The sequence below is a fragment of the Jaculus jaculus genome, chromosome 6, assembly GCF_020740685.1.
Source record: "Jaculus jaculus isolate mJacJac1 chromosome 6, mJacJac1.mat.Y.cur, whole genome shotgun sequence".
NCBI lineage: Eukaryota > Metazoa > Chordata > Mammalia > Rodentia > Dipodidae > Jaculus > Jaculus jaculus.
The window spans coordinates 85468867-85490949 of NC_059107.1; the positions used below are offsets into that span (position 1 = coordinate 85468867).

Genomic DNA, 22083 nt, shown 5'->3' on the forward strand with positions numbered 1-22083 from the left:
CCTTCCCAAACAGTGCCGCTCTGCTTAGGCTCTGATGTTCACACACACTCAAACAACCATGCAAAGTAACTCAGGCTCAGAAACACTGCATGTTGTTTCTCATATTCATATCCTAGCCTTGAATTTTTAGATTTGTACATGTTAGAATAAGAGTCAATAGAGGCCAGGAATATAGAAAACAGCTGTGAAGGGAAAAAGTTGGGGGGATGGCTTAAGAGAAAGGGATAGCATAACATATCTGTTATGATAGCAGAGGGACACAATATAGGGGTGGCAAGGATTAATTGCAGATAGGGGTGGGAGGATTAATAGGAAGAGTAGATGGGGGTGATGGTTAACCACAACTAAAGACGTTTGAAAAAAAGACATATGGAAGCCTACTTCTTTCTGGATGATTGAAAAATATAATTAGAAAAAAAGAATTTGTGCCACACCACCAATTGCTAGGCAAAATGTGTCTAGGAATGCAATAATGGCACAACTATTATAAGGATAACTAACTTCCTTCTGACTGAATTTGAGGCCAACACCATGGGAGTGAGTTCATTTTTGGTACTGACAACCTAGTAAAAAGCCTAGGCTCTAGGAAGAATTGACTATTGATGTTTGGCTAAATGGATATGTTGTATCTATGCTGTGTCTATCAAACTGCCCTATGAATACTCATGTTTTTGCCCAGAGGTTAGTGCTGCTCTCATCTTTGGTTAGAGAAGCTTCTTTGTTGTAGTTGGTAGTGACTATTGAGGAGACTCAAAACTCACCAAAGTGCTGAGAATAAGTCATTGTTGAGGGTTCAGTGCTAAGTAAGACATCCTCCACATATTACCTCCTCCAAGGCTCAGTGAACATTGTAGACCAGGTGGTCGAATGGAGACACTTATGAAGCCTCAACACTCCCTGAGGACCTAATGGCAGTCAATGGGTCCTAGGTGAGAGCCCTTGTTCTCTTTAGTGGAGTAAGTGGTTGGAAGGGGAAGGGGTTCAATGGTAGTGAGAGTCAAATAAGTAGTTTTATGGATATATGTATGACCATCATACAATATATACATAAAAAACCCAGATAATATGTTTCTTCTGCCTTACTTTTTGTATGTTTCTTTTCCAATTTTTTGAATAAGGCACCAAGAACCTGGAGAGACCACAGAGACCACAGGTTACACTGGGATTGGAGGAACAAGCCACCATGTGGGTCTGAGACTCATCTTTTAAACCATCTCATTCCTGAGACAAAATACCCAACCAGAAGCAATTTGTGGAAGATAGGGTTTATTTTGGCTTAGTTTCTTGGGGAAGTTTTATCATGGTGAAGAAAGCATGGCAGAACAGCCAGCTGTGCCTCCTATCTTATGGAGGGAGGAAGCAGCAAAAGTGAGCTAGATGGTAATGCACATGGGACAGCTAGATAATAAAAAGCTCAAGAACCACCCCAAGTGACACACTTCCTCTAGCAAGGGTCCACCTCCCAGTTGAAGATTTAAGTAGGAGGATTAATCATAAACACATGATGCAATGGAGGCATTTTACATTAAAACCACCACAGACATCTAAAACTCTGAAGAATGGAGAAGGGATCTCAGATGCGCTCTAAGAGCTCACTGGAAAACGGCACCTGAAGTTCCTCTTTGATTTCTTCTTTTATGGAATGTAAGAGGTGGTGCTGACTCCCTTGGATTCTTGAGGAAGGCAGAGAGATGGGTCTTTCTAGTCAGTGGGTAGGTGGTCAGGTTTACAGTTTTTCATTTCATGTCTATAGTAAAGATGGCTGTTGTCTTCAAATATGGACATAAATAGTTTCCAATTCTTCCTATTTAAAATTCCTGGTGTAAGGGTTGGAGAGATGGCTTGGAGGTTAAGGTGCTTGCCTGTGAAGCCTGAGGACCCATGTTCAACTCTCCAGATCCCATGTAAGCCAGATGACACACAAAGGTGAGGCAAGTGCAAGGTTGCCCATGGTCACAAGGTGGCATAAGCATTTGGTGTTCGACTACAGTGGCTGAGGCCCTGATGAGCCAATTCTCTGTCTCTGTCTTTCTCTAAAAAATAAAAATAAAGAAAAAAAAGTATTCTCTTAAACATTCCTGGTGTGAATCTTTCTCCTATCTTTCATTTTACACCCCTGCCCATTATGTCTCATAGTCTCCCCTCACTTCACCACCCATACTGATTTCCTTATTTCCAAAAAGGCAGGACATGAGAAGTCTATTCTCATTAACCTGACTTTCTACACTTTTCCAAATACTATATTTCAGTGCTTCCCTTGAATCCTCTGCTCCCAAGAAAAGCCCATAAAATCTGTCATTTTTCTGGCTCTTCACCACCATTCGCTCTCTTTTCTACCCTCTTTCTCGTTTTCAGTGTGTCAGTTCGTGTTCTAATTCCTGGGATATTTGACAAAAAGCCACTTAATTGGGGGAGGGAGGTTACAGTGCATGGTGTCAGGGATGTCATGGCATCACAAGGGTAAGGCAATTGGTCACATTGCATCTGCATTTGGGAAGCAGAGAAGGGTGAGTGCTGGTGCTCAGCTCAGCAGACGAGAGTGTGGGGCAGAGAAAAAAGTAGAAAAAGGTGAAGAGGGAAACCTAAGGGCAGAATAATTGCCCCTCTGGCTGTCATTGGAAGAGGAAGGTTTCTTTGAAATTGCTGCTGCGTTTGTGCAGATTGTGCAGGAAACTCAGGACGAGAGCAGGTGATGCTGGTCACCATGCAGGTGACAGTTCTATTTCAGGCAGGACTTTATGTTTGCATGATTCACTTATATTAAAAACTGCTCAGAAATTTGTTGTTCAGCTGTTTGTACCATGAGGGCTAAGTTAATTAGCTCTTTACAAAAAGCCTGTGGACTTGCAGATCCTAAGCAGGATAGGTGACAGATTAATAGTAATGATAATAGGCTGCACATGAGCCCATAATTCCAGCACTGGGAAGCCATTGAGGCTAGTCTAACTGGTCCAGGCCCATGAAAGACCCTGTCTCAAAAAGAGGTGGACTAAGCTGGGCATGGTGGTGCACACCTTTAATCTCAGCACTCGGGAGGCAGAGGTAAGAGGATTGCTGTGAGTTCAAGGCCACCCTGAGACTCCATAGTGAATTCCAGGTCAGCCTGGGCTAGAATGAGACCCTACCTCAACCCCCCCCAAAAAAAGAGGTGGACTAGTACTCCTTAGGATAACATGAAGTTGTCCTGTCCTACACACGTCACCCCCCCACACACACCCACACATACATGAGCACACAAGCACGTAAAATTAATGATAATAAAGAAGTCGAATTTATGAAAAAAATAATATATACCAGACAAAATTCTAAAACTATAGCACTTTTTTTTTGAGACAACATCTCAGGTGTGCCAGGCTGGCCCTGAACTGACAGTGCTGCTAAGAGTGACCTTGAACTTCTGATCTTCCTGCCTGCAGCTCCACAGTGTTGGGAATAGAGGTGTGTGCCTCCATGAGTTGTCTTATGTGGATTGAACCAGATGAGCTCCATCCCTAGCAGCATATATTATTTAATTCTTCAGACACCTTGCAGTCTTCCTAATTTCCTATGTATAACACAATCCAGTCAAGTTGACAATCACAATTAACCATCAGATCACTTAAACTTTTTCTATCATTACCCTGACATCTGTCTCCAGCTGTGGACAACATTCTCAACTCATATGTAAAAGAAATGATACTGTTTACTTTGAAGTATGGATGGGGTGTGGGAGTTCTGGAGACCTGCCATTCTGGCTCTTTTTGGGAATAGTCTTTGAAAACAACTGTTGGTCAGGCCTGGAGAAATTGTTATTTTCTGCAAGCAAATAGTTACTTTGTATGGAATATGCCAATAGATGTGACTTTGAGAAAAGTCTTCATAGAACAGTGTGATAGGAAAAATAATGCCCTTTATTGAACACGAATCATATACCTGATACGCCTAGTCATTTAAAATTCCTAATGGGGGAGGGGGATGAAGAGATGGCTTAGTGGTTAAGGATCTTGCCTGAGAAGCCAAAGGACCTAGACCCAATTCCCCAGGACCCACGTAAGCCAGATGCACAAGGTGGCACATGCATCTGGAGTTCATTTGTAGTGGCTAGAGGCCCTGGTGTGCCCATTCTCTCTCTCTCTCTTTAAAAAAAAACAGTAGTGACTGGGATGGAATGAGAGTGGAGAATAGGGAGGACAGAAGTCTAAATTCTGAGTAGCTTTCATTCTTAAACAGGCCAGGAAGTCCATGTCCATTTTGAACATGCCACCACTTCAGTGGTTAAGAAAGTCACAGCTGGGGATTCCTGTTATAATCCTGTCCTAATAATTTGCCTAAGGTTAGAGCTAGTAAGTGGCAGAACCACAGATCACACCACTCTTCTTTATTCCATGTCTTAGCCCAAATCTGAAATACATGATGAGAGGCCACATGGCTTTCTTTCTGATCATACTCTGCTCATGCTGCTGTGAGATCTGGGAGTGAATTATTGTGCTCTTTGTTCATCAGCAACAACCATGGAGGCTCCATCCCACATGCAGTGGCTATCTCACAGGCTGTCATGGGGATGAAACGTTTTATGCATACAATGAGCCCAATGCACAATAAGCTTTCCATAGGCCGGGCTTTTATCACTACATGCCATGTGACAACAAAGAATAAATGTGAATCTTCTGCTGGATCCTGAAATGGGACTGAACTGGAGGCTCTAGGTGCCTGTCAAACTAAAGGGTAAAAGTTTCTTGGTCGGGAGTCAAAAGAGAGCATTCATATTAAAGACCAGCATTTCTTTCTTTCTTTTTTTTTTTGCCTTGAAGTGGTCCGGGAGAAGTCTGTATTTTAAAAATATTTTTATTTATTATGTATTTAATTATTTAAATAAAATTAATATTTTACTTATTTATTTGAGAGACAAACAGACAGAATGAGTATGGACACTCCAGGACCTCCTACTACTGCAAAGGAAATATACATGCTCCGCTTTGTGCATCTGGCTTTACATGGGCCTTGGGGAATTGAACCCAGGCTGTCAGGCTTTGCAAACAAGTACCTTTAATCACTGAGTCATATCCCTAGCCCATAACTATATTTTTTAACCATAAGACATTTCAATCCTAAGACATCTCAAGAGCACCTCACAGCAAGTGTTGCTAAGCTTGTTCTTTAGATAATTATTAAATAAAGAGCTCTAAAGAGAATGCTGGGGAGATGGCTCAGTGGTTAAAGGTGCTTGTTTCTAAAGCCTGCTGGCCTGGGTTCAACTCCCCAGTACCCATGTAAAGCCAGATGCACAAAGTGGCATGTGCATCTGGAGTATGCACTGGCAAGAGGCCTTGGTGTGCCCATACTCTAATCTGTTTCTCCTCACAATAGATAAAATATTAAAAAATAAAGATAGGGTGACAAACCCCATGTTAGCTGAGGCTAATATTTTCCAGTTTCAACAGACTGAGCAGATATACATTAAATGGAGAGTCAAGGAAAATATAGCATACAGAATGCATGTGAAACAACTATACAGTTAAACAATCTTTGAAAAACAACCCTTGCTATAATTACCAAAGAACAATAGAATCTAATGATGAACCTATGAAATTACTAAACTGTTTATTGAATTGTAATTTACAGCTTTACTGCTAATGGTACAAAGGCAAGAGTTCCTAGCTTCAATAAGTGTATATCATGGTGAAGAAGAAAAATTAGTTGCAAAACATTTAGAAAACAAATGTTGAGCCGGGCGTGGTGGCGCATGCCTTTAATCCCAGCACTTGGGAGGCAGAGGTAGGAGGATCGCTGTGAGTTCAAGGCCACCCTGAGACTACAGAGTTAATTCCAGGTCAGCCTGGACCAGAGTGAGACCTTACCTCAAAAACAAAACAAAACAAAACAAAACAAAACAAAACAAAACAAAACAAAACAAAACAAAACAAATGTAGTAAAATGTACAAGTGGTAACACAGGAAACAAGTCCTCCCAGAAAAACCCGTGGGAACACCATAAAAGAGAACTTGACCAGCTTGTAGTTCCACAGTTTAAACTCTCCCCTCAAAATCCTACCTCAGAATCTGCAGGCATCTCCCCTCTCTCTTGCTGCTCAACACATTCTGAATCATTAGTGCAGGAACAGGCTCTCCTTACCGAAATAGTTGCTGTTGAGCCAGAAGAATAACATTTTCTATCTGACTACACAAACTAGTGATCACTTGCTCCATCAGCATGTTCGATAGAAATTTTTTAATTTAATTTTTATTTTTTTGGTTTTTCGAGGTAGGGTTTCATTCTAATCCAGACTGACCTGGAATTCACCATGTAGTCACTATGTAGTGGCCTCGAGTTCACAGTGATCCTCCTACCTCTGCCTCCGGAGTGCTGGGATTAAAGGCGTGCGCCACCCCGCCTGGCTTGGATAGAGGATTTTAACATGCAAGCAAAGTAGCAACCTGAGATAGCAGTAGCCCTTAGGTATGCAGGAAACAGAGAAATTCATAGGGAAGAAAAGAGGTCCTCAAATATGGTCTAAGGTTCTGCTTGCTGCAGAGAAGCAGCTCATCAGTCTAGAAGGACAGGCTCCTGAGAGCTGCAGGCTGCAAAAAGGTTAACAACTGTGTGTGTGTGTGTGTGTAATGGTTATGCATGTGCGTACTCAGTGTGTGGATATTCATGTTAGTGTATATTTGTTATTTGCGTGTATATACACGTACTGTATACATACATACATATAAATGCATATATGTGTGTAGATATATATGTGGGGGGTCTGGGGAGAGGACTTCCCGGGGTTTTTCATTCCTGTGGGCTGCCTCCCCGCCCCCACCGCAGCCCTTCGCGGCTGAGACTAGGAGCAGCAAGGATGCTGTGTGACCCGAGGCTGCCTTAGAAAGTTTGTGGCTCTTTGGGGACGTTTCCTCGAATGGCTCCCCGGCCGGTGGAGGGCTCCGCGCGGGTTCCGCAGGTCGGAGCCGCCTTCACCCCGAGCTGCGGCTCCCCAGGGTCCCCGCGGGCGCGGCGCGGCGCGGCGCGGCGCGGGCTGCGGCTGTGCGGAGGCGGCGAGCGGTCCCCGGCGGGCGGCGGAGGCCGGCGCGCAGCTGGAGGCCCGCGCTCGCCGGTGCCCTGCGCGGGCGGCGGACTCTGCAGCGCGGCGCGCGCGGAGGGCGCCCGGCGTAGGCGGCGGTGTGGGCCGCGCCGGTATTTATAGCTCGCTGACAGCCGCGGCGCCTCCGGCCCGTCTCGCCGCTTCCCCGCGAGGCCGCCGCGCCGCGCCGAGCCGCGCTCGCCCGTCTCCGGCCGCGGCGGCTGAGCCCGCGCCCCCCGGTGAGTACGCCGCCCGCCCGCGCGAGCTTCCGCGGCCCCGCGCCCGCGCCCGCGCCCGCCCCCGCCCCGGAGGCCTGGCCCGGCGGGACGCGCGCCGCAGCCCACTGTTCGGCGCCGGAGCCCGGGCCGGAGCGGCGGCTGGGGACCGGGAGGGGGCCGCGGGGACGACCGCGCCGCGCGGGCTGGGGAGGGACTGAGGCGGAGCAGCCCTGGAACTTTCTCCGCTTCGCTGACTGCTAGCAGCACAGAAGCGACTGGAAGCCCCCTAGTTGCTAATTCACGAACGTGTTGCTTTTCATAGGCGCTGTCCTTAGGAAAACAGAAAGGCCGTGGTGTTTGCTAACTCCATCCTCCCCAGATAAAACTAGTTTTGGATTTCTATTTTAGAAAAATGCCACGGGCCCACAGTATGTTGGATCCATGTGGTAACATGACATTTTGGCTTCCATAGTTCATTCTATGCTTTGCGAAACAACAATGTGTGTGTGTGTGTGTGTGTGTGTGTGTGTGTGTGTGTGTGAGAGAGAGAGAGAGAGAGAGAGAGAGAGAGAGAGAGAGAGAGAGAGAGAGAGAGAGAGAGAGAGAGGGAGATACAGACAGAGACAGAGACAGAGACAGACAGAGGGAGAGAGGGAGGGAGGGAAGGAGGGAGAGGGAGAGAGTCAGACAGACAAACATCACATGCATTGGTATTTGGGCATGGAGCTAAATGTCAAGAATCTACAGAAAAGTAAAAATACTAGTAAGTAAAGATTACATGTAAGGTCGTGCCCCTTCCCATAGATGACATGCTGTCTGAAATGCCAAACGGATTTCTGGACAGCTTTCACAGGTTTGTTTTGTCATTAGAAACAAGTTCTTTCAGTTATCTGAGTGTAAGTAGTGATAGAACCTGTGTAATTTTTTGTTGTTGTTTGGTCTTAACACGCACACATGCACATTGATTTTCCTTATTTCCTCAGTCATTGTAGTTTAGAGGCAATTGGGGCTTTTGACATTTTTGACTTATTTTTGTCTCTCCCCTCCCACTCTTCATTGAGTCCTTAAGATCGAAATCAGGACCTGTCAGTCTTATTTAATTTTCTTGCTTCAGCTGCCAATCATTTGAAAGATAACTTCAGATGTAAATGAACTTTATTAACTTTATCACATATTATTTTCATCTTCATTGTCTTTGGGATATGACCATAATCCAGTCTTTGACAGAAACAAATGCTGCTGAAAGGACAGCATGCATATTCTTAGAGTCATTGTTGATTGCTTTTATGCTGTTATAATGCGATAACACTCATAAATGTATTGCCATTTCACTGGAAAGTTGTCTTCCTGGAGGATCTTCAGACCTACTTGGCTTTTGGCTTCTGAGTTTAAAATTCACTTTGATTCTTGTCCCAAGGACTCCAAGATAAAAACAAGGGAGGAAAATTACCTAAATGCAGAAACCATGTGAAGAGATTGTCTAGGAAGTGATTTATGGATGCAGTCCTGTCCATGAGCTAAGGTACCACAGATGCCATCCTGAGATCTATGTAAGCCACTTAACAGTGGTTTCATTGATTGACTTAAAAGGTTGCTTTTTATTTAAAAGGCGGTGTGGTCTTTTGCATTGGACTAAATGTAAGAGCTCCAACTTCTATTATTATTAATGCGGTTTTTGCTTTTTTATTTTTTTCCGAGGCAGGGTCTCACTCTAGCTCAGGCTGACCTGGAATTCACTTTGTAGTCTCAGGGTGGCCTCGAACTCATGGTGATCCTCCTACCTCTGCCTCCCAAGTGCTGGGATTAAAGGCGTGTGCCACTACGCCTGGCTTATTTTTGCTTTTAAGAACTGTATTAAGTACCTGAATTATGTAAAACTCTGTATAACATTTCCATATGCAACACGTGCTCATGCACACGTTGGGAATGGAATGCAGGGCTTTGCGCATGCGTGGTTAGGACTGTTCCTACCCTCAGTGCTTGCCTTTCTAATCTCTTCTTTTGGGATCATATGGTAAGACCTAACCATACTTCAAGACCAGTCCAGGAAAGTCTTTGGCTTATCTACTTTTCTACCATTTCTTCTTTTACAGAGGTGGGTTACAAGCAGAGTCAGGTCTCTCTTGGAAGGATTCTGTAGTGTCTTCCTCTGACCCAGCCCTCGTCTACGCCATTGGGCGTCTGCATATCTATCCATTTATTCATCCGTCAGAAATTGCTGAGTTCCTGCTAGGGTTAGGTGCTTCTTTCACCTGGCATTTCTTTCCTTCCCACTGGAACTTTATTTTAAGTTGAGAACACAATACTAACTAGGTGGTTGACTTTGAGGCTACATGGAAGTGGGTGCGCTTGTATTTGCAACTTGACATATGCATGACCTTGGGCAGGTTATGATCTGTTAGACTCTCTAATTCTTTACCAGGAAATACAAATGTGGTTAATATAAGGATTGAGATAATTCATTTTTATGAAAAGTGCTTTTCAAGAGTCCATTGTATATAAAGTATTAACAATATTGGTTGTGAGTATGTTGCCAAAATCTGTTGCAGCTTCTTAGGAAATATATTTGCCTTTTCTGGAAATGGAAATTTCATTCTGGATTCCCCATTAGTAAATTTTGTTGGTGCTTCTGTTTAAATGTGTCTGGAAGCTGAGCTTTTAAAACTGGACAGGACCTCTGCCTGTCTGGGCCACATTACTGTGCTTCTCACCTCGTGTTTTCCTCACTAGCTCCCCACTTCTGTTCCTCTGGAGCATTATGGTCATGCTGACACCAGGACAGATTATGTTATTCTTCTGCTTCTGGTTTTACTTAGGTGAGCCTGGATCCATGGGGTGGCCTCCAGGCCTAGCCAGGATCAAAGGTCCCCTGGACCTCACCTCTTTGCCCACCTTTTTCAGAATCTCTAAGCTCTTGTACTCCTTAAACGCACTGACCTGGGTCACCCAGATGCTTCAAAGTCCCTCATTCTGATATTCACTTTTAACTTTCTTTACTTTAGTTTTCCCTATCAGCTTTAAAAAAATATAAGCACTTTAGTTGCTATTGCTTCATGTTTGTCCCTTTCAAATAACAGGGATTTTGTCAGTAACTTACTTTTCCAAGTCCACTGTCTCTGGAATGGGATCCTAAGTGTGTTTCTCTTTCCCAAGGCTGCTCTGTTATCCACCCACCATCTATCCATTTTTTCTTTCATTCATTCATCCATCATCAATAAATATTTAGTAAGGGTTTACCAGCTAAAAATGACCCCAGCCCATAGGTTTTTGCAAGTAGTAAACACTGAATAACTCATGGAACAAGTGTGACTCTGGAATTAAATCTGGATGTCACCCCTTTTTCTACATGTGTGTGTTGCTCTTCTGCTGTGAATTATTTGATGACTTGCTATTCACTGTTCAGAAAATAAAGATCAACACATTCTTTACAAATTTACATGAACAAGGAGGGACCTTTCTCCCATATTCCCCTTCACAGCACTTAGAAATATTAGTTTATAGTAAATCTGTGACTTTTTTATATCTAGTGTTAAGTCCTCATTTCTTCAGAGTTGGAACTATTACAGAAGCCTATGAATGATTAGTGCCAACCTGCATTTGCTAAAATCTTCATCATAGAAGATGTGTGAAAAAGTAGAGGCTTCCAAGATAGTATTTGTTTATTTATGTGAGTATGTGTGTCAGAGCCTCATTGCTGCTAACAAATAGCAGATGTATGTACTGCTTTTGCATCTGGCTAATATGAGTGGCTTGGGAATTGAACTTGGCTGGTAGACTTTGTAAGCAAGCCCCTTTAACTGCTGAACCAACTTCCCAGCCCCTCTTGGAAGATATTAATATGGCAATATTAATGTAACATCATTACTGATAAGGGAATTAACTGGCAAGGATGAACTATCTTCTGAGATTCAGCTGGAAAATCATAGAATAGACATTAGGAACACATCACAAAAGGACTCTTAGACCCACTAAACTACTTATGCTGATACCCCAAAGAAAGGAAATAATTAGCAATTCTGTACTTGTAGGACTCCTGGTTATTTCTGATCATGCTACCTAGAACCAGCTAGCTAGAGTTTAATAGTTGAAGTGTGAATCTTTTGTTTCAGAAGGAATTACTGTTGGAAACTTTCTAACATGTAAAGGACAATATTTTGAATTTATGTCCTTGTACAGGGAAGGGCATAGTGAAAATGTTGAGAGTGGTTGGCTTACATTTGAATCCTAGCTGTGACATAAATTACTTTTATCTGTAGAAGCTATTAAACTATCAGTCTCACTTTCAACATTTATGATAAAAGTGTTTGAAACTTAGAACCCCCTAGAAAATACTACTTCAAGTTCTGAATGATGAGGAAACAGTGAGTACTATCCATGTGTATTATAAAAAGTTCAAGTGATCAGTATCACAATCCTCATTCTGCTGGGATCTAAGTCACTGAACAATTAGTGGACATAAAGAATGACTTGAAAGCATGATAGGGAATACCATACAGAAGAAAGCATTTCCAGCTTTGTGGTATATTAGATTAGGGTCTAGGTGTAGATTTGGACTTTTCACTTGCTGTATGTGGTAGTTTGATTCATGGGTCCCTCATAAACTTATGTGTTATGAGTGCTAGGTCCTCAGCTTATGGCAGTTTGGAAATTGGAGCCACCTGGAGGCAGTATATTGTTGGGGGTGGGAATATGGGTGTTACTGCCTGCTTCATCTGTTTGGTACACTCTCCTGCTGCTATTGTCTACCTGATGTTGGCCAGGAGGTGATGTCCATCCTCTGCTCATACTGTCATTTCCTCCTGCTTCCCCTCATATCTGCAAGCCCAAATAAACCTTTTTGTCCCACAAGCTTCTCTTGGTCAAGTGTTTTCTGTTAGCAATGTATTACTAACTGTAACAGTAAAATTGGTACTAGAGGAGTGGGGCCATTGCTAAAAGAAATCTGACTGTGGTCTTGCCTTTTGGAACTGATTTACAGGAAGAAAGTAAAGGATTTGAAACATAGGCTTAAGAGAGGCCTTGCAGTGCTATAAATACAGCTTGATGGACCATTCTGGACAGAGTTGAAAGACCTGAATGCAGAAAGAACTATGGACTGTGAGGTTTGGTTTATGAGGGTGAGAAATATCTCTGTCTGGGTAGGGCTAGAAGCAGTTTTTGTGTGAGTGGATTACTGTGTTCTGCCTGCCTGTGCCCTGAGGACTTGTGCAAAGTTGCATTGTACAGAAATGGACTGGTGTAAGCAGATGGATATGACACAGAAAGAAATGAAATCTTTGGACCTAAACTGCTGCCCATTCAGCTGCAATTGTATTGGAGATTACAACCATTGAGATTGGTCTTCCTTCATTGGGACAATGGGAGGAATGCAGTCTTTTGAAGGAGCCTGAATGCTGAAGGAGAGTTCTGATTTTCAAAGTCTGCTTTATTTCTCCCTGGGTTAACAAATTGGTAGCTCACCTGGTACTATGGAGTATAACAAGTGCAGGAAAGAGAGAGTTATTGAATTTGCAACATGGTTTTGATTTTTGGAAATGGCCATGAGCAATGTGAAGCAGGCTTATTGGATTATCTGTATGGAGGCCCGATGGAGCCAACTGTGGGTTGCAGTGGAGACCCAATGGAGCTCCTAGGACTATGGGATGGTTGCCAAGGAGAGCTGCCCAGACCCCGGAAGTACCAGATGAAGTTTTCTAGGACTGTGAGTAGCCTAGCTGGATGGGCAGAATTGGAACTCCAGAGACTAGTCACTGGATAGAATGATCATCCTGGAGATTTGTCACTGGTTAGAGTTGTTAGACTTGGAGCTTCAGAGTTTGATGTTTCCCCTGTTAGTTTTAAATCTCATATTAGTTGAATATTTTTGTGGTATGTCCAATGTCATCCTTTGCAGTGTGAATATTTATTCTGTACCATTATTATTATTATTATTATTATTATTATTATCTTGGTATTATGGCTTAGTTAAAAGACCTTGGACTATGGGGATGTTTCAGCATCACTGGGATTGATAAAAACTATGGGTACTTTGGAGGTTGGACTGAATGTATTGCATTTTACAGCATATATGGTTATCAGTTTATAGGGGTCAGGGCTGGTATATGGTGCTTTGATTTGGGTTTTCCCCATAAATTTATGTGTTCTGAATGCTAGTTCCCCAGCTGGTGGCAATTTGAGAATTGGAACCTCCTGGAGGTGATGTATTGTTGGGGGTGAGCTTATGGGTGTTATAGCCAGCTTTCCCTTGCCATTGTTTGGCACACTCTCCTGCTGCTATTGTCCTGATGTTGGTGAGGAGGTGATGTCCACTCTCTGCTAATGCCATGTTTTTCCCTGCCATCATGGAGCCAAAATAAACACTTTCCTTCCACAATCTGCTCTTGGTAGGGTAGTGAGCTTCATGTTGAAACAACCAAAGTGAGAATTTTGTGAAATTCACCATTTCTAAGTTATTAGTATTGCAGTCCCTGACAACAGAGGGTTCACTGTTCATGAGGATTCTCTGGGACTAAAATTGCTTAGAAGACATATGACCCCTGAGTGCACTAACTAGTGCTTAGGGTGAGTCTAGTGACAATCATATAGCATGTTTATATTGCTTTTCTAAAATAGTTGCAACAAATCTTCATTAACTTAGATGTGAGTTTAATTGACATTCACCAGCCAAGAGTATTGGATTGGGGTTTGGGAGCATTGGAGCCTATCCTTGGATAGCCCTTTGGCTTCAGAGTGCTCAGGCTTGTGTGTTGTCTTTATACTTTCAGTCAGGTATAAATCAGGGATGTTTATCAATGGTCCCACCCTTCCAGTGTGTTAGGATTTGTGAGGGATTCTTTCACTTATATATGTTATTTATCTGGCCAATAGTAGGATCTATTACAGAGTTGATCTCATTGGCTCTAGAGAAGAATATGCCTCCAGTAGGCATTCAAGGCATGGTATTTTGGGACCTGGTCCTTGGCTGTCCTTGCTAGGTAGTGAAAGTGCCTGGAGCTGGTCTGGCTACTTGCAGGGCATAGCTGTCATGCCCTTGGGTCAGATCGCAAATGCTCAGAGCCAAGCTTTCTTTCTAGGAGATTCTGTGAGCTTCAGATCCTTACCTGAAAAAGAAGGGGTAGGGATTTATTTGTTTTGACCAAGACCTGGTGTAATGATGCATGCAGCCATCCAGCTAAGAGCCTGGCCTGTTAGGTGCTTTAGGTTTTACAAGAGTCTTTCTATTCTCTCTTCCTTCTCTGAGAGAAAACTGTTGGAATTATTAAAAAAAAAATGAGAAAGAATTTGCAGTGGGCAGAAATTAATGCAGAGAAGCATGGCTGGCAAAAGTGCTAAGAATAAGGGGACGATTGTGTACTCAGTCCTAAATGGGACATATTTATCAGTACTTCAAGGTTCAGGAAACACTGTGAAAGAGAAGGAAGGAATGTCAAAGCCAAAGGACCAGAGAGAATGCTGTGGAATTTAATTCTGGACATACCATGGTCATAGCTGTTACACACATGAACTCATAGCAGCTGTGGTTTCCTGCACAGGATTGAGCTCCTCAATGTTTCATCATGGATGGGGAAGGGCTCATGAGACCCCACTCCTTCCAGAGAACCCATTGGTTGTTAGTGATTGCTGGGGGAAGATGAGTCATGTGCCTCAGTGGTGTAGTCACTGGTAATTGGCCCATGCTCCAGTATATAACCCCCAACCCATGCTCTTGCAAGTAACCCTAATTTAACTCAAATGAGTCACAAAAGAAAAAAAAAACCACACTAAACTAGTTGAGAAGAAGAAGGGGTTTAGTGGAAGTGGGAGGGGGATAAGAGGGAGATAAGAGATAATGGAGGTAAATATGTTCAAAATATGTTATATGCATGTATGAAACTGCCAAATTTAAAAAATTGAGAAAGAAGAAAAATAAAATTGATGGATGGTTGTCAAATTATTTTATTGTTTTTGTTATTCAAGACTTAAACAATTATTTTTTTATTTTTAAATTTGAGAGCGACAGACACAGAGAGAAAGACAGATAGAGGGAGAGAGAGAGAATGGGTGCGCCAGGGCTTCCAGCCTCTGCAAACGAACTCCAGACACGTGCGCCCCCTTGTGCATCTGGCTAACGTGGGACCTGGGGAACCGAGCCTCGAACCGGGGTCCTTAGGCTTCACAGGCAAGCGCTTAACCGCTAAGCCATCTCTCCAGCCCTAGACTTAAACAGTTATTATTCCTGAGAAACAGTTGTAGTTCATCTGAGCACCAAGTGGGTTCATGAAAAGAAACCCTAGGATTAGCCTTAGTCACCTGGCAGACCTAGGCAGCTCCTGTGAGAGTTCAGCTTGTGTGCTTTGTGGGAAGATCAACTCCTATGATGAAAGACAGGAGCAGAGGCAGGCTTTGCACCTGGACTTTGGTAGTTTAAGAAGGTTATGCTTCCAGGGCAGGGTCATCACTCAGGGCACAGCACTGTTTGACAATACCTTTGAACATGACTAATGCAACCTATAGGAAGCATCTTTGCCTTCTCCTGGGGGACATAGTCCTGCTTATCAGTCTGGAACTTTGAAATCTTTTCCCTTCTTCATACTTCCAGAAGCAGTGGTCCAGTCCTACTGTGGAAAAATGCTGTGGTATAGACAACTATTTCATAAAACTTACTTCTTGTTGAAATTTTTGATAAATAAACTATGACCATTTTTTGAATCAGGATGCACTTTTTATATTTAAAAAATATACATTTATTTGATAGAGGGGAGAGAGAGTATGGGCATACCAGGGCCTCTTGCCACTGCACATGAACTCCATATGCATGCACCACCTACTGCATCTGGCTTTATGTGGGTACTGGGGAATCAAACACAGGCTGCAGCTTTGCAACCAAGTGCCTTTAACCACTTAGCTATCTCTTCAGCTTCAAGATGAACTTACTGTGTAGTCTCATCCTGGTCTTGAACTCCTAGTGATCCTCCTACCTCTGCCTCCCAAGAGCTGGGATTAAAGGCTTGTACCCCCATGCCTTACACACTTTTTCTTATGACTTGATTTATATTTATATAAAAGAAGTTAGGCTTTTATGTATGAATCCCTAAGTTTTTATTAAAAACCTTTTATTGACAGCTTCCATAAGTATATACAATAAACGATGATAATTCCTTCCCACCACTACCATTCTCCACCTCTTAAATCCACCCTCCATCAAATCCCCTCCCCCTTCCAATTAGTCTGTCTTTTATTTGATGTTATTATCTTTTCCTCCCATTATGACAGTCTTGTGTATGTAGTGTCAGCCACTAAAATAAGAAAAGCATCACACACCTTTCATGTGCTGTGCTCCTGTATGCGCCATCTCTGTTAGCATCTCAATTCTTCTTCTTGTTTTTGAGTCACAGTCTCATGCAGCCCAGGCAGGTCTCAAACTTGCTAGGTAGCTCAGAATAACCTTGAGTTCCTGCTTTGACCTTTCAAGTGTTGGGATTGCCATCATCCCATTTTGTTCTACCTTTGCATATTTCCTCCTCTCCCTTTTTTATTGACCTTCTACCAGCCTTAAATGATAAAAGATATGATTAGATGGCAGGGCTAGGACAGTATCAATCTTCCTTAATCTCAGAATTGTCTTGGTGCCAGCAGATATGGGAACAGATGTGGCATTTGCCAAATATATCCTTGCTGAACTTTTATAGATCTTAGCAGGTAACAGGAAGAGAGAGAAGGCTCACTTCCCTGCTCTGACTCTACCATCTTTTCTTATGCAGGTAAAACTACGGCATTGAAGGTTTGAAGGATGGGTAAAGACTTTCGCTACTATTTCCAGCATCCCTGGTGTCGCATGATTGTGGCTTACTTGGTCATCTTTTTTAACTTCTTAATATTTGCGGAGGACCCAGTTTCTCACAGCCAAACAGAAGCCAATGTTATTGTTGTTGGAAACTGTTTTTCATTTGTAACAAATAAATACCCTAGAGGAGTTGGCTGGAGGATTCTGAAGGTGCTTCTGTGGCTCCTTGCCATTCTCATAGGACTAATAGCTGGAAAATTTCTATTCCATCAGCGTTTGTTTGGTAAGTACCATAATGCATGAAATGTAATGTAGCTAATTATTTACTTTCTATTCTCTGCGATAGAGCTGCCTTATTTTCAAACGCCAATTTAGCTTTTCCTCTGGCTTAATTTATCTTTCACTGTTATAATTGGTTCTTCAACTGGTCTGTGCTTACTACAATATGTTTTCTATTGTCCAAAGAAAATTGTCATTAGGTGAAAAAAATTTTTTTTGAGGTAGGGTTTCACTAGTCCAGGCTGACCTGATCTGGAGTTCACTATGTAGTCTCAGGGTTGGCCTCAGACTCATGGTGATCCTCCTACCTCTGCCTCCTGAGGGCTGGGATTAAAGGCCTGCACCACCACGCCTGGTTTAAGCTTTTTAATATTAAATAAAATTTAAATGCTCTACAAACACGGTGTTTAGAAAATATACATGTTCAGTTCAGATGCAACCTCTGCATTTTTCCTCATCTTCTTCTCTACTATATCCTTCCCACTCCCCTCCTTTATAGCCTCTTTTTTTCCCATCTCATTGGCCCCTTTCTATTTCCTGGCTTCTGTCCATACTTTCTCTACTTTAAGTACACATATTTAACATTTTAAAGATAGGATCTGCATATATGAGAGTGAACATGTGATATTTGTATTTCAGATCCTGGGTTACTTTACTTAATATAAAATATTTTCCAGTTTCATCCATTTTCCTGCAAACTTCATTTTTCTACAGATGAATAAAATTTCCTTATCTATCAGTTGATGGGCACCTAGACTGATTCTATTTCCTAACTATTGTGAATACAGTAGCAAGGAATATGAATGAACAAGTATCTCTATAGTAAGATCTAGAGGCCTTCATCACCAGAAATTTTTGGCATTTGATTTTTTGATGCTAGCCATTCTGACTGGGGTGAGATGGAATCTCAAAGTCATTTAATTTTCATTTTCCTGATAGCTAAAGATGTTGAATACCTTTTATTTTGCAATTTTATGTTTTTTTGTATTTGCATTCTGTAGTTCTTTGTATAGTCTAGATATTGATACCTTGTCTGTAGTATAGCTAATAGATATTTGTATTCTCTTCTATATAAGCTCTCTGTTCATCTGTTGATAATTTCTTTTGCTGTGTAGAAGCTTTTTAAGTTCATGCAATCCATATGCTATATGTTCTTACTTCTGTTTCTCAACCTATGGCCATTTCTTTCTATAAGTTTATATCATGTACCTACTTTATATCTAATATCTGTAAACATATACCATTCACATACTTATACAGGTGTGTGTAATTCACAAAGTTCAGTGAAAAAAAGAAAGAGCTGGAGAAGTAGGGCTGGACAGATGACTGAGTGGATAATAAACTGGTCATACAAGCTTGAGTACCTGAGTTCAGATCTCCAGAGCCCACAGAGAGGCTGTAGCACAAGTGTCTATAGTCCCATGTGCTACTGTGAGAAGGGAGGCCAAGGCAAGAAGTTCCACTAGCAGCCCCAGGGCTAGTTAACCTGCTGAGTGCAGCAGTGAACAGGGAGACTGCCTCACAACAAGGCGGAAGGCAAGTTGTCCTCTGACCTGCTTGTGTGTGACCTTGTGCACATGTGCCTGAACTCATATAAACATGCACATATATCAGACACACAAAAAAACGAAAGAAAAGGTCAGGCGTGTTGGTGCATACTTTTAATCCTGGCACTCAGAAGGCAGAGGTGGAAGGATTGTTGTGAGTTCAAGGCCACCCTGAGACTACACAGTGAATTCCAGACAGCGGGAAACCCTACCTCAAAACAACAACAAACAACAAAAAGAAAGACAAGAAAAGAGGAAAAATGAGTGGAAAAAAGCTAAATATGGAAAGGACCAGAAGAAGATTTTGGTGGTAGCTTTATTGGTGGGATGGTATTAATTGGCCTACCTATAGTTGGGGGAAGGAGCTAAATGGAAGAAAAGTTCATGATGTAGACGGAAGATGGCATCTCTGGAGGTCTCTTTGGTCTGGGGCTTAGGACACAGGAAGAAGTTGTAGCATTGCAGGGGATAAGAGGGAAGACTCTGTTCCTCAGATAGCATAAGGATGAAACTGTGATAAGTATGTCTAATATGGACAAGCAGGGAAGGGAATGGCTCCCCATCTGATAAATGATTACTATGAAGAGTGAAAGATAAGATAGAGGATTTTGATAATGTGGGACTTGAGTAAATGATCAGAGTTTGGAATAGTGACCCTAGGGAGTGTGGAAGGGGATTGACTAGGGACAAATAAACAGGTTGGTGGCTATCATAGAGAACCATTAAAGTTAACAGTCATAAATGTGAATGATAACTGATCTGCATTTCTGAGTGGTTTTCTCTTTGAAAGCTCAGTCAACTGGAACGAGCTTCAGTGTGATTCATCTGGGTGGGAGTTTCCCTGGCTTGCTGTAGTAGAATTAAAAGATAGTAGTCTGACTGTTGAATGAACTCCCTGGGGAATCTGGCTGGACAGGAAGGGAGGGAGATAATGGTCTAGAAGAGGTGGACAGAAGCCTGAAGATTTTGTAACTGAGCATTCTGAGTTCTAGTGAATTGGGAATAATATAGGGCAGAGAACTGTGGTTGAGTGACAGTCATTCATTAGGGGAAATTCCCAGGAGGTTGTGTCTTTAGGGTGTGCATGCTAAAGTGGAAAGACTGGTCATTGACACAGAGCATTAGCTGCCTTACCCACCAAATATAAACTGAGCATTGCTTTGCACATAGAAGCCACATGGATAGACATTGTTGAGGGTGAGTGGTAAGTGTGAGAAAGTCAGTTTCCAAAAACGCAAAGGGAAGGTTGGGAAAACAGTGGGCAGTCCTTCCCATCAGTGGCTGGATCTATATAAGCCATTTGAGGAGTTTTATTAGTGCAGCAAGCTGTGACAAACAGACTAGCATCTTCAGACTAGGGAAACCCTCTCTACATGTATTAAAGAGTGATTGACAACCACATGGTTAGAGTCCTGGTAATGATAAAGATGGGTCATTTGACTTCTCTCAATTGCTATATTTTGTCAGGCTATTCTATTACAACTTCTTACATGAGAATCAGATTTTAGTCCTGGCTGGCATTTCAGTCCTACTGTTAGTATATACAGTATAACTCTGAAAGAGTATTTCAAATTTTTGTTTTATGGAGTATTAGTTATTTTAAAATAATGCAAACATGTCTTAAATTTTTGCTTACAATTGAAAGGTTTCTAAAATGTTAGCCTTTTCACTTCCCACTTGGCAGTCTCCTTTTACTTCTTAGTGAAGAATCCATGAAAGGATATGGGATATTAGAGGAGTAATGGTTGCTGGCAGAGCTTGGTGAATAAGACAGATAGAGTCCTGATTCAGTTTCCACATGAGCTCCAAGCTTGTCTTCTCTCTTTTACTTCTCTTCTTGGCTCTTGCTTCCTCTGGGCTTTCTGAACTCTAAATCATTTTCTTCTAATAGTTCTCTGTCTCTAGTTAATTATGGGTTTTTAATGACTTTTCCATGCTGCTAACTGACTCTTGCTACTGGCAGAAAAGAATGTAAACTCATTTGCTGGACATCTGTGGCTGTGGCCTAACTCCAGCCTGCCTCTAATCCTGCTCCCCTGATGTCTCCACTGTACAGCACTGAGTGCTGCCCCTCAGTGCTGCCGTGGTTCCCCACTGTGCTTTTTGTACATGTGCCTCCCAGGCCCACCTTGCTTATCCGCTTGTCAACTCAGCTAACTTTTCTTCCCTTCAAAGCCCAGCTCAGGTGTCATCGGTGCTTTCTCTGACTCTCTTTCAGTCTTGAGCTGCCTTCACTCTGCTGCTTGTGACCACCTGTCCCAAAGGAATAGCAGGGTGCTCTTCAACGGACAGCTGCAGCATGGTGGGAAGGAATCCAGAATTTAATGAAACACAAATGTTCTTATTGCCATAGCAAGTGATAAATGTTTTTGTCTTGGCTCCCAAATAACCAGCATTTATACATAATTCATTTTTAAAAGGCTAAGCTTTTAACAGTTTAAGGATGTAAGGTTGTGGTTGATGATGGTGATGATGGTGCATGCATGCTGAGATAAGTGGGACTGTTAGTTTGGTTATCTTTTCTTTTCTCTCTTTTCTTTTCCTTCTTTCCTTCCTTCTTTCCTTTCTTCCTCCTTTTCTTTTCTCTCTTTTTTTTTTTTTTTTGAGGCAGGGTCTCATGCTAGCCTAGGCTGACCTGGAATTCACTCTGTAGTCCCAGGCTGGCATTGAATTCACAATAATCCTCCTGCCTCTGCCTCCCAGATGCTGGAATTAAATGCATGCCATGATACCCAGCCAGATTGTTAGCTTCAAGCAGAAATTTTTGCTACAGAAATTGAGATTTTTATAAAATGATCAATAATAATTTTGTCATATTAGTTAAGTAATAATACATTCACAGACATACATTTTTGTTTTTTTTTAAATTTTATTTATTGACAAATTTTCATTGTATTATTCTTTCTAAAACACTTAAAATACTCTATTCTATTTATTTATTTGAGAGAGAGAGAGAGAGAGAAATAGGCAGATAGAGTAGAGAGAGAATGGACACACCAGGGCCTCTAGCCACTGCAAACAAACTCCAGATGTATGTGTCACCTTGTGCATCTGGCTTATATGGGTCTTGGGAAATTGAACCTGTGTCCTTAGGCTTTGCAAACAAGCACCTTAACCACTGAGCAATCTTTCCATCCCTTGTTGTATTATTCTATTGTATTTTACTTTTTGTGTGTGTTTGTTGTAGTGTTTGTGGTGTGCAGTGTGTGTGTTGTATGTGTGGTACATATA

General features: G+C 42.2%; 1 protein-coding gene across 3 annotated transcripts in view; it reads left to right on the forward strand.

Moving 5' to 3' along the window:
- The first annotated feature begins 6450 nt into the window (after nt 1–6450).
- Tmem117 (transmembrane protein 117) overlaps nt 6451–22083 on the forward strand; it is a 517186-nt gene continuing 501553 nt past the window's right edge. Inside the window, exons 1-2 of one of the 3 annotated variants that reach the window (XM_045153094.1) lie at nt 6451–6567; nt 17004–17309. In XM_045153094.1, coding sequence (XP_045009029.1) covers nt 17033–17309 — 277 coding nt within the window. In that variant the 5' untranslated portion in view covers nt 6451–6567; nt 17004–17032. Of the gene's footprint in view, nt 6568–7236; nt 7285–17003; nt 17310–22083 lie in introns of those variants that run through there. The other 2 variants (XM_045153093.1, XM_045153095.1) reach the window with 2 other exon arrangements.